The sequence below is a fragment of the Spinacia oleracea genome, chromosome 4, assembly GCF_020520425.1.
Source record: "Spinacia oleracea cultivar Varoflay chromosome 4, BTI_SOV_V1, whole genome shotgun sequence".
Lineage (NCBI taxonomy): Eukaryota > Viridiplantae > Streptophyta > Magnoliopsida > Caryophyllales > Amaranthaceae > Spinacia > Spinacia oleracea.
Window position 1 is genome coordinate 5546917 of NC_079490.1, and position 13565 is coordinate 5560481.

General features: G+C 35.6%; 1 protein-coding gene across 1 annotated transcript; it reads right to left on the reverse strand.

Moving 5' to 3' along the window:
* Positions 1–284: 284 nt before the first annotated feature.
* On the reverse strand, positions 285–10825 carry LOC110796704 (sterol 3-beta-glucosyltransferase UGT80A2). The gene is made up of 14 exons (XM_022001787.2): positions 10389–10825; positions 8273–8427; positions 7805–8047; positions 6156–6267; positions 5074–5244; positions 4549–4612; positions 4053–4110; positions 3763–3940; positions 2796–2926; positions 2441–2543; positions 1931–2007; positions 1666–1713; positions 1426–1575; positions 285–734 (listed from the first exon to the last, which is right to left on the reverse strand). Exons 1-14 carry the CDS (start codon positions 10597–10599, stop codon positions 555–557), a joined length of 1881 nt encoding a protein of 626 aa, XP_021857479.2. The 5' UTR covers positions 10600–10825; the 3' UTR covers positions 285–554.
* Positions 10826–13565: the final 2740 nt, after the last annotated feature.

Consider the following 13565-nt stretch of genomic DNA (forward strand, 5'->3'; position numbering starts at 1 on the left):
ATCCCCTTGAGAGGCATATTAAGTGGACATTCTCGTAATTATAATGAAAAAATATACAATCTAAAAATTACAATGTACATTATATTTGATATTTTTAAAAAATAAAAATAAAAGAAAATAAATTTTAATATAAAAAGAGTGTATATTTAAATACGTAGATTGTATATTTTGACAATTTATTTACAAAAATACCCCTTAATATGTTTTACTTGCCAATCATGGAGATTGACTGGGCAGAGCTCAGCTAGACCACACAGCCATTCTATATACAAGGGGAACATATTAAACAGAAGTATTTTCTTCACAAAACTTGTACAAATATTTTGTAATAAAAAGTATGACAGTATTTGGATGTTCCGAAAGCATAGTTACATGTCAAAACACAATGATAATATAGCTGCACAAGCAGCATGGGCATATTATTATTTACATATCAACACACAATAATCTGGTATCTACACAAGCAATGAATGAACAAAACTGCTTGAACTTGAAAGGATTATGGTGATTTGGTGGTGAGAGGTTGCTGGTTAGTCAAGTAATTAAGGGTTTAATTAATGTGTTCCCAAAAAACACCCTCTTATCGATAAATGTGATTTTTGCGGCTTGTGAAGTTCTGAATGGTCTCGTTCGGGTTTTTTCCGGGGAAATTGCTTGTGAAAAGCATTCACAGCACCTGCAACTCCATCTTCATTTTCCATTGCCTTTGCCAGCTCCACGGCACTTTCTTTTACCTACATTCCCAAAGAATTCTGGTCAGCCTTCTAAACTAGGATCAAGAAGCAAGAGAGCTACTCCCCCCTGTCCCTTTTTATTCTCTACGTTTGGTATCATGCACGCGATTTAACAATAATTAATGTGGATGAAGATTTTCTTTTTATTTAACTTAAACAGTGCAAATTACGTTTATTAGTAATATTTTAAATTTTATAAAAAATTGACATTGGAAAAATGAGAAAGATTTAATGTTCCAATGGGAAAATGTGAGAGATCGCGCAAATGAATTAGTTGGTACTAGAAATGTTAGAAAAAGTAAACGAAAAGAGTAATAAGACTACAACGGATGTAATAGCTAAAGCAAAGCTTAAGGTCCAAGAAAACGGCTGCGCGTTAGCGCAACTTCGCACTTGCTTGTTTTCAAGCTTAAGCGAAGCTTTCGGTTGTTAAAATGGCCTAATGAATTTGATTGGTTGAAATAATCATTTGACACGATTTTTGACGGGATATTAAGAACTTTTATGCTACAATATAAAAAGAAAGATTCTAAGTGTAAAGATTGAAATGGGACACTCGAAATAGAAAACGTAAAGAATACATTGGGACGGAGGGAGTATCAATTTCGCATTTGCAAAGGGGAAGCATACAGTGGATATTGACTTGTATTGAAACTTTAAATTTTGATCAACAACAGGGTTGCAACTTTACCTTGGGATCCAGCATGAAGCGTATTGCAGAAGTCAGTTTCTCAAGTGTAAACTCCTCGATTGGGATAGGCGGCGGCCCTACACCCTTTGCATGTACTTGTTCTCCCCAAAAGGGTTGGTCACCGAAGAACGGCACAATCGCCGTCGGACACTATAGAAATTTATTTTAGTAACCAATATGCATATATATAGAAAATGAAACGATCAAAAACAAAAGGCTGGTTAACATGAGAGCATTTACCGCAGCTTTAAGACCAGCAGCAGTTGTCCCAGCACCCCCATGATGCACCTTCATTTATTTTTATTTTAAAAAGTCCAAGTTAGGAAGGAATATAATCTGCAGAATACTAAAAAAGGAAGTTCGTGCTTGTACACAACAGAGAAGGAAAACTTCAATTCCAATAAATTAAATCCCAGTGGTGACACTAAAAACTGGAATATAATTATGATCATATTGATCAACAAAATTACATATTTAAAAAATACATCACTGAAAAAGGTCTTACCACAGCAGCACACTGTAAAAATAGCCAATCGTGGGGGACATTGTCCAACAGGTACACAAAATCCTTCGGTTCAGCCACTGGGAAGCAGAAAATAATGAGAAAACAATAAAGTTGGAAGCAATATTTTCTTTCCATCTTCTTAAGTACAGATTAAAAAGAAATAAGCTGTCTCGTCACAAATGGTTAAGACCTATAAATAAGCAGGCAGAATGCATCACTCAACCTGATTAAACAAAGGGAATACTGGACAATTTTCCCACTATCACAACATATGTCTAGTCAATCAAAAAAGAACCTTGTATTTGGGGTATCCTACCCTTATCCATTTTCTTTCAGACTGTACAGAGATCTATTAAGGGAAACTCTAAGTCTCTAACCACTAGAGAAAGGTATCATGGTATCTCATAATCTAATCTTTGATATTGGATGAAAAACGAGGGGGGAATAAGAAAAAAGGACAAGCCATACTTCAAAAAAGACTGAAACAACACAAACATCTTAGTATCTTACAATTGCCAAGACCACCCCATCCTTTATTGATGATTCCTCTTTGCCCAGTGAGTTCCAGAGCTTGTACAATTATCTTGGTCATCTTCTCAGGTTCTTGGACAGGCTGATAAGGAAAACTACAAGGATTAGTTTGGGAGAATGGAAATAGAAATGGACAGATTATATGAGTGTCGTTAAAAGTGAAAAATTAAAGACAATAAACAAGTGTACATAATTAATCATGTTGAAACCTTGATTACATCTTTAGAGGGTTCAAAGAAACATAGTGGTTCAAAAGGATCTATGTAAAAAGAAATTTTGAAATACCCAGCATTTTGTCTTGAATAAATGTACAAAAAAGCTACTTAGTACTTACCAGGCTGCCAAATCCAATATATATTGGCTTTTGACCCTTTCCAAGCCATTCCACGAGATCTTTGGGGGGTTCATAAGTTGAAGCCAGATCAAGGAAACAGAAACCAACTACGTCAATTTTGGGTCCCCAGTCTGCAAGACAATTAAGCATAAACATTACAAATAATATAAAGGTACGAGAAAACGCTCCTAGCATAGTATTGCCTAGTACCTCTAAGAAGGCTCCCTCCCACATAAGACAGGAGTCCCAGGGGAGAAGAAGTCTACAATGGAACCCTATAGAAAAAAGTGAAGATACGCGAAGCTAAAAGATACAGACCCCACATTCTTAGATTAATGTCCAAATCAGAATTCAAGTGTATAATGCACATCATTCTCCTGTAGGTCCAGATTTTGCCAGAAATTACCAACCAGGTAGCAAAAAATACAATTGTCTGCTTATGGAAGTAAAAGCGCCCATGAGAATGGAAACATCCTGTTTTCAACTAGAAGAAACAGACTAGAGAAAAGGCCATTAGAATAAAATTCTGCTAGCTGAAGAAGAAGTTTGTTTTAGGTTTATGGTCGTAGAGGAAAAGATGAAACTGAAATCCATAATCAAGAACTAGGAGAAGGATCATCTCGCCGCTGGATTAGTATATATGATAAAATGAAGAGCATACAATAAGAAACAAATGTATAACACTCCCTCTGGCTCTGTCTCTTGATTTCTCCACTTACCTGAGTTGGCCCAAAAATTCTTAAGTTCTATCTTACTTTTATTTCTCCGTCATATCATCCCTTTTTCTCAAAAAATCTGCTTACTACACTTGATTTCCATACCCAAACGTTAAAAAGGTAAAAGGATGGAGAGTGTTGAACAACATATATGTGTAAGAGACACCTATAATTCTATAAACCATTTTCTTTTCTTTTTTTAAATGAGTAAGGAGTAGATACTAGACTATCAACCAAAACAGATCACTGACCTTTAGGCTTGGCAACAAGGTGAGGGCTCCAAATATATCCATAAGGGGTATCAGGGGGAGCACTATATGAAGGTTTTAAATAGGTTACAGGTCTCAACTTCAACGTTTTCTTCCTGAATTCATTAATCAGGTCCCGTATTCCAAGCCAAATCAGTACGTCAACAACTTGGTAGGAGAGCTGAAAGCATATGTTAACATTAATTACATAGCCTACAAGGCTACCAAATGTGCGAAGTATGTACAGTAGATTGTACTGACATAGCGGAATCTTGAGAAAAAAAACAACTTACTCTGTATGCAACTGGTTGCTTAACCCGTGACAGAGGATGCGGAAATTCACTAGTGGGCCTGCAAAGAATAAGCAATTACTAAGCACTCTTAGTTTGAAGCTAGAGTTTTGACGCAGGAACCCAACTCATGCGTCAAAATTCAGGACACAAAAGGGCTATAACACATCTATCATTAAAAATATGTCTGATCCAAGTTTAAAAAACTAGAGTCAAAACAACAATTGTACCCATGAACCCTATAAAATTGCAGATCTAACATCATGTCATGAAGGTCACAGATAAAGCAAACAAACATAGCAGACTGTAAAATCTTTTAATCAAGATAGTGGCAAAAACTTAGAATAATTTTCGTTTCAAAATTTAAATGTTCATTCTCGGGCAAAGGGCGCCATAAAACCAAGATCCATGAACTTAAGAAAATAGTGGAGAAACCAAAAAGTTACTAGCTGTGGCATGTAAGAATCCAGCATTAGATTTATATCACAAGCTCACTTACGTCCAAGGCATTGTAAAGAATATGTGAATCGGTACTTGAAGAGCCTCCGCAACATGTGTATGTCCTGAAACAAAACTTAAGCATAAGGCCCAGTCTCAAACAAAAACAAAATATATATTTAAAACATTAACCACAATACAATGGTCTACACATACGATCAGTTGAAATTCTGCTGCTTTGTATATCTCTAGTTCAGCTCACCTTCTTTTAATATACAAAATACAACCTTAGCATTCGAAGTTTTCAAACACATCTCTCAGTGATTTTAAAAATAAATTGTGTCGATCACCCCTCTCCAACGTAAAGAAACATTTGACATCAAAAAGGAACTTTTCCTTATCTTTCCTGTCTAAAAACATGAACCCAAAAAATTGCCAGGCCACTACCTCACTTCAATTCTTTCACCATTATCCGCTACTTTCTTCACCCAAAAGCAGAGCCAAAAATAGTTGGATTGCACTCAATATAGAACACAAAGGGGGGGGGGGGATTCAAATTTCAAATAGAGAAGAGTCAATTCCTAACCATATGCTGGAGGGTTAGCAATTATTGCATCAGCAGTAAATGGAACCTGACTTTCAGGATCAGGATCCTTGCAAGCAGGTAGCAAAGAGAATATAATATCTCTCATCTGTTTCCTCTGAACAGGTATCTCTGAAGGTTCTGAAGGCAAAAAGCCCTTGTTTTTCACCATGTCTGCATGAATGCTACAAATTTGTTGTTAATAAATGCATTTTAGGCATAATGTAAGCAAGAAAAAAGGAAGTGGCTGGACTTCCCAAAAACTTTGCACTATTCCCCAAATAAAAAATTCATAAGTCAAACCAATTTCCAAACAAAACATAGAAAGTCCCACCATAGAGTTCATTATTAAACAAAATATTTTTTAACAATCTAGATACAAAATTAAAAACAATCCCCACAGACACACACACACACACACACACACACACACACAAGAGAAACCCAACAGGCATACAGCAATGAGGAAAACGACCAAACAGCAGTTGCAAAGAGGTTTCTGTTACAATTTGTACTGGGAAGGAGATTAAGTGACTTGTAGTGGGAAGGATATTAAGTGACTTGTAGTGGGAAGGAGATTAAGTGACTTGTAGTGGGAAGGATATTAAGTGACTTGTAGTGGAAAGGATATTAAGTGACTTACTAAGTCGCAACAAACAAGGAGTACAGCAATTAGCTGAAAGTTAGTCATTTTATATTAATCCTTTGCAATCTGAAGCTGAAAGCTTGCTAATGTCGAGTCTTTTCAAAATAAAAGAAAGATAACAAACATGCTAATCTCTTAATGATATAGCAAAAAGCAACTGATTGTTCTCGTATATCTAACAAATGAAGGTTAAAAATGTTTTCAGGAACACTCTAAACCGCAACGTAAAAACGTAACATCAGTGCAAAATGACAAGGATGGAGATTACGCTCACAATATTTTAGTGGAAAATATTACAATTTAAGAATTAAGACAAGAATAGGTGTGATTAACAATATCATGGTTATTCAGAACTTCCGCGAAGGGACAACAGCCTCTAAGTTCTAGCAAAAAGATAACCCAAAACAGCAGTCTCGTATCAGCCTTTTAGGGAACTTACATTCAGCAAGAACTTTGGGATCCCCTCCTAAAGGAAAGAACTCCAAGCCAGAAGCCAAAACAAACTCTTTGAAGTTTCGGTGAGTTGCTAATCTGACCCTATGGCCATATTCCTGAAGAGAAACACAAAATGAATGGGTAGTGTCGGACAACCAGGGTCACATATATAAACCAGAAATAAATCAGCGAGAACCAGCAATATATAAGTAACAATTACACAATATAACAAGAACCTTGTCAAGTATGGAAAAAGGTCAAGCACATCCACTAACAAAACCAAGAATAGACTTCATAAAAGAGAGGACTAACAAAGAGGGAAAAGGGAAAATAGGGAAGTTCACTAATGAGTAATAAAAAATCAATGGTACAGTAGCTCCAGCTTGTAGGAACTGATAAGCAACATCATCGAATCCTCCACATTAATGTTAGAGCCCAGTTTGTTCATCTTTGTTGCACGAAAATATTGGACCAGACAATATTCCTGGTAATTGTTCTGACCTCCAAGTGTGCATCAAGGACAAATATAAAGCATCATGAAGAAAACACTTGAACGGAGGTTCCAAGTAAATTCAATAAACTACTCGGAACCATGACTACTTCTAGGTTTCTAGAAAAATGAAAATACAGAAAATAAGTTCTTAAGATTTTGGAGAATCAGAACCAACTAAAAATTTTAAGTTTCAAAGTCAACATAAAAAGAAAACAAAGTGACTTGCAGGTCTGTCAAAATAAATATGAAAGCTTTCACTTTCCTTACTTACCCAGATGTGCTAGGGACAAGTACATCATGGATCTCTATATGTGGAACAAAACAGCATTTACTAAGATCTTTGATGCATAACGAGGATAAATGACGGATAAAGTGGGTGCCTAAGCTTTGGACAATTGCACAAACAGAAAATTTCTAGGACGCTTATGACAACCTTTCGCTGGAGAAAACAAGGCCTCTTCTAAGGAGAGAAAGCAGATTGGCAGAGCACAATGATAAAATACTCTTTCTAACAAATAAAGAAAGAGAAACCATCTGGTATCTATGGTTCGTTCCCGAAACATTATGGAGAAGAGTAATACAGAAAACATAATAAATGAAGTTTCCCAAGGAAAAAAATATTTGTATATTTATGTCATGCATATAATCAAGATGGAACTCTTGCCATATAAACTCACGAAGCAAGAACAAAAAAACGTGGAGAATATAATCTCCATCCTGATAAGAATAGAATACAGACTAAAGCAACAAGAAGACAACCAAAGAAGGAAAAATAAGAGGAAACCAGAAGCATGAATACCAACTAGAATCAAGATATAAATTTAGTTTTAATTTACTAAAGAAGTTGCAGAAACAAAAGCACCCATAAGCAATAACATTTTTTTTACAAAGTACTGTGATAAGGAAATGTACTAAAAAGACACGAACACCAACAGGGTGTCACCCATGACCCATATACAAAACCAAAAAAACCAAGCACACAAACTATCATATACACAACAGTTTGTTAAGGAAACTATGAAGTACTTCTCTGTACCCTGCATTTTAATCCTGTATACTATGCAAAGTCACCGCACTATAATAGAGGACATCTGTATTATTAGAAACTTAAAACTAGTTGCCCAAAAATGTAATATATGAAGAAAACCAAGAACAAATACCTGCAAACGCTTCCCGATGGCAACAAAGGGTTGCACATCTCCTCTAGTTCCAACAATTAGAATCACAATTTGCATTGGGGGCAAATCATCAACGTCAGGTGAATCAAGTTGTTCTACTTCTGTACTGCCACCAGATGCCACTCCAGTTCCCAAATCAAGGCTTGAGGTTTTCATATCTCCAGGAACGTCAAATTGTACAGTTCCATCTCCTTTAACAGTTGCAATCCGGTTCAGCCATTTGAGCTGGAAATACAAGAATGCTCAAATGCCCAATGAAGCTTAAAAAAACTAGACTGGGCCATGTGTTTACTCTAGTATAGAGATTAGTTTCATTAATAATTATAAACTTCTTAAAATGTGGTAATATACAAATAGCTACCAATACCTAGAAAAAAGGACATTGTAAAATATTGAAACGTTACCACGCATGGGTTGAGGGGGGGGGGGGGGGGGGGTGTTAATACTAACCTTTTTCTTCAGGGGCACTGTTTCATCAAAAAGCTTTGCTGCTAATTTACTGAGTGGGTTATGACGTTTTGATTCTCCAACTTTCGCAAGATGATTAGAAGTTGATGATTCCAGGAATTTATTGTTTCCATTAGAGCAATTTCCACTAGAGGATCCTAAAAAAAATACATACTTTAGATATATACTTCCAAGTTCCAATAAAAGTGGACATTTTGAAACCCATAAGAAATGTCCTTCATATGCTACTAGATAAATTCATGATAAGTCTACAAAGCAATGGTTGTATGGTGGTTGCCTGGTTGTGCTGGAATTCCATACAACCATCTCATACATCAATAATAAAGTTTTAAGAAGCATTTTATCTACGCTAGATATTTAGGGGTACATAATGCACTAAATGTACCCCATACTTATAATGTTAAACCCTAGTGGCCTAGTACCCCCTAGCAACGTGTGTAACCACAGTGGATGTCAACTAGCTTAATCGGTAAGGTAAAGTCTTGAGGGAGTGGTACCCAAGACCAAACTGAGATCGAGCCCGTCTACACCATTTGTCGTCTTGCCCTTTGTGGCTTTTTGTACACCAAAAACATATGTAACTCACATCACAGTGTAACAAATGGTGTATAAGGTGTGTAGTTTTCTGAAGCATAAGGGTTCATAGTCCAATCAACAGGCATATGAGCACATTGTGCATGATCTGATATTATAACTATTCCCACATTTTTGCAATTTCCTTCCCACAAGGCACAAGCGCAACAGATTTTGAGGGATTAATCTTCTATAATGATTTTGCATAGTTAGAGGCGTTGCATCATGAGCAACACTTGACTTTGCATTTCGTGGACGAGGATAATGTTTGTACTACCCATCCTTTTATCTAGGGGTAACAAGTCTCACAACTGATGGGTGTCCATTTAAGTGTTAATTGAATTCTTTACTACTTATCCACCGAACAAGTGAAGAGGAGAGGGGGGCGTAGGCAGAGATTTATATCTTGGGCACTTCTGCCAACCAAATTTACCTATCATCGCATGTACAAGATTAAGGAGATAAACACATGGAAATTTCAAATTCAGTTCGCAAAATTTACAGTACAAACAAAGGACTACTACCAGATTGATTTAATCTATGAAAAAGTTTGATGGAAAAGGAAAGGAAGTTGATGGATCCATTTACCTCCGTTTGGATATGTATGCTTACTCCGTTCCGTAAATACCGCACCATTTTGATTTTCACACTATTCATACTACGACTTTGGATTTTTTGTGATTATTGTAGTAATGTGTGATCATGCTAGATTCGTATCGATATATATTTTCTAAATATCAATTTTTGATAATTTTTACTTATCCTCCTACATAATTTGAGATATTAAGAGTCAAAGTAGCATGTTGGAGAAGTAAAAGTCAATCATGGTGCAATATTTAAGGAACGGAGGAAGTATATAGATTGCGGAAGAGTAAAGATGAAAACAATAGGATATTTCCTTCCCTTTCTATCCCTACTCCTCCCATTCGCTTCCTTCCCCTTGCCTCCCCTCCCCTCCAACATATCTAAACACATAATAGTTGAGTTCCTCGTGTCGAAGCTCTAACTCATGTAACCACAAATTCAATAAGAGATCGGACACCGCTAAACTACTGTCAATCTGCCATTGCCAATTTACCATTATCCCTCATTTGTTACCATTCCAACTCCACGGTGACTAAAATTCCCCAACTTGATACGAGGGCTTTGTTTTCTAGTTATACCAAACAACTACAATGGTAACAATTAACATTACTCTTTCTCCTTATTTGTTTCCTTTTTCTTTCCTAAATTCATATCAAACATGCACTTAATTCTAAATTCTAACTGTCTAAGTCGCAACATAATTCAAGCCTTATTCAAGGTTGAACGAAAACAATTAGTCAAATGCGGAATTAGTCTTTCTCAATTCCTCTCTTATTGATCTCATATACTAAATTCCTAACACTATAATTTCCTGCAATAAGTTACAAAATTTCAGTTCACCAAATTTTCTCAATTCAGCAAATCATCATCACAAACATAATATTAAAAAAACAAAAAAAACAGTCAAAATCAGACTTAAAAAAGGAAAATGGAAACACACCAGAAGCAGAAGAGCACTCCCTACTAACACCTTCAGAACCAGCAACTCTCTCGCCATTACTATCACCATGATCAACAACACCTTCACCATCTCCTTCGATCGCAACGTCGGAAAATCTCTTCTCCGAGTGATTATCGTCGACTAAGTCAACGGAATTGTCGCCGGAACTCATCGACAAACTCCGGCTAGAATGATCAGAATTGTTCGCCATAGCCAATTTTGAGGAGATATACCAATTATAGGTAGAAATGTGGAAACCCTAGAAATCTAGAATCGAGAAATGCGGGGAAAGAGTCACAATTAAGATGGTGGGAAGGTGAGAGGGTGACGGTTTCAAATTGGGAGTTTGTTCAACGAGAATTAAAGGAGAGAGAAAGTAGGGAATGTTTGATTTTTGGCTGTCTGTTTTGGGTATCTGAAAAAGGACACGTTGAGGGCGAATAAAGCAACTTTTTGAATTTCCAGTTCGCGTCAAAAATAATTCAATTTTTTTTTGCCGATAGTTTCTTGTGGAGCTGGTAAACGTGTCGATGATCCAGTGTCGATTTCTTTGTTGCTCATAAAAATTATTATTGAAACTACTTAAAAAGTATTTCCTCTGTTCATAAATACTCGTAACGTTTGTCACTTTTACGCATGTTAATACACAATTTAGATTGTCAATATCTTAAATTTTACTCAAGTAAAAATTATAAAAAGTTGATATTTTGAAAATGCGTATTGAGGCTAATCTAACAAGATCTATATGACTATATTTTATTTGACATATAAATCACTAACAATATTCAAAGTGGAATATGCGAATAGTGTAAAAACATCAAACGTTGCGAGTATTTATGAACATAGTAAGTATATGGGAAGAGTATGATAATTTCATACGGTATAATTATACTTCCTCCATTCTTTTTTAAATGACACAATTGTACTTTTGGCAGTATTCATATAATATACTTTGACCATCAATTGTGATTTATACGTAACAAAAAATATAGTCATGTAAGGTCTTGTTATAATCGTCTCATCCTATAGTTTTATAATATCAAACTTTTATAATTTTTAACCATTGATAGTAAAAGTTATTAATGGTTGAAATATTGCATTGGCAAACGTGACAAAAAAAATTGTGTCGTTTAATAAAGAATGGAGGAAGTATATAATTAAATATATTTTGATGATTTAAGTTAAGAGTCAAAATTTTCAAACAAGTTAAATTTAATGTCAACAAGGCACAAACTCAAATAAGTTTTTTTTTTTTTAATGCAGACAAACTCAAATAAGTTAGGAACATAAACATAGGGAAAAGGCTACATGTACACCTAGTGTATTAGATTCTCTTGTACATCCTCGTTAATTTGTTGACACATCATCAAACCCACTAAAAAAAATGAAAGACAATAAATATGTCATTTCAACCAATAAAAAAGCATGGTGTACAAGATGCCTAACTTGTACATTAGATGTACATGTAGTATGATCCTAAACATAGACATGAAGTAGATTGTAAGATTCAAACATTTATTGAACTAAAAGTTTAGATATGATATTCTGTGTTCTAAAACAATTTGTTACGTATTTCGAAGTACTTCGAATGATTATGTCAATAAAAGACAGATGTGAATAGTGGTGGGAAATCAATCATAGCAAGACGTCAAAGACGTATTTGTAGACGCGGTAAGACCTGAAAAAACTGACCCAAAACGAGTAATTCTACCTGATACCCGGATTCGACCCAAAAAGTACGACCCAAACTTAACACGGAATCGGAAATAATCTAATAAAAAACGAAATCGACCTAAAATTATTTCGACGCGATACCGGAATTGATCTGAATCAAGTAACAAACCATAATAACTTGATCAAATTGTCCAACCCATAATATAATCATAAGTAGTTCATTGCATCAAATTTATTGTTAATCACTAACAAAATATTATATTTTCCTATCATTATTACTATTACTAACTGAACATTTTTATAAACAACGACCGGATGTAAACATAAAAACTTAATTTAGAAAAATGTAATCATCTAAATCGACGTGAACCGACCAGATATGACACAAATGAATCCAAAATAATTATCCGTAAACGAATATTTAAACCCCATATCTGAATGCACCCAATCTAAACCAATACATGACCCACAGTCGGACTGACACGGAATAACTTACCCAAACCGAAAAAACTTAATCCGTAAGGATTCAAACGACCCATTTGGCAGGTGTATGTAGACGTAAAGCATGCAATATACGGAGTAGTACTTAAAGATGGATGTGGGTCGTGTCGTGTCGTGTTTTGTGCCAAGCCAGCGTGCCTTGGGCCTGAATGAGTCCGACCTACTTATTTAATGCCGGGTCAGCCATGCTGGAAATTTTAAAAGGGCATCACATGCACCAAGCACACGTGACGCATGTCTAAGACTAATTTTACTTAACTTAACATGCTTTAGCGTACCGAGCCATGTAGAGCCTTTTCAAAAAAATATGACCTGCACTCAACCCATAACTTCGACCAGTGTTTTTTCCGTGCACGACTGCACGTAATGGACCATGTTGGACCCGGCCCGGCCCGATGTATCTTTAAAACTATGTAATTCCGTATATCACTAGCAACTACGGAGTAGTAGTACGTTTGAGTTTTTTTTTTTCTTTTCCCAATTCCACTATTCTACCTACGTTTGAATTTTTAACCCTCTAACAGTCAACAAACAACAAAAACAAGGAAGCCATGAAAATTTAATTAACCCTCTTTGGAGTAATATTATCATCTTTTAACTGTTTTACACCTCCACACGCAAAGAGGAGGAGAGAGAAAAACAAAAAAACATGCACAGTTATCCAGAAAAAGAAACAAGAGAGAATGAAAAGAAACAAGTGAGAGATTAGTTGGGAGGTCCTACCCTTTTCAGCAAATATTGAAATGACGTATCAATAAATACACTGCCCGACTCTGCTATAGTATACCAGTACTAGTATTTCCCTTTCAAACGTACACCTACCTTTTCCTCTAATTTTCCTCTCCTCCAACTTTTTTATTTATTTGTTGTTGTCCATAATTTGTTCGCGAGTAGATCACGAATGCGCTCGTATTTTGTGAAAGACATTAAATTACGAGGTAATGTAAATTTAAACGAGGATGAGAGATTTGAATATAAGACTTACTGTATACAGATTCATAC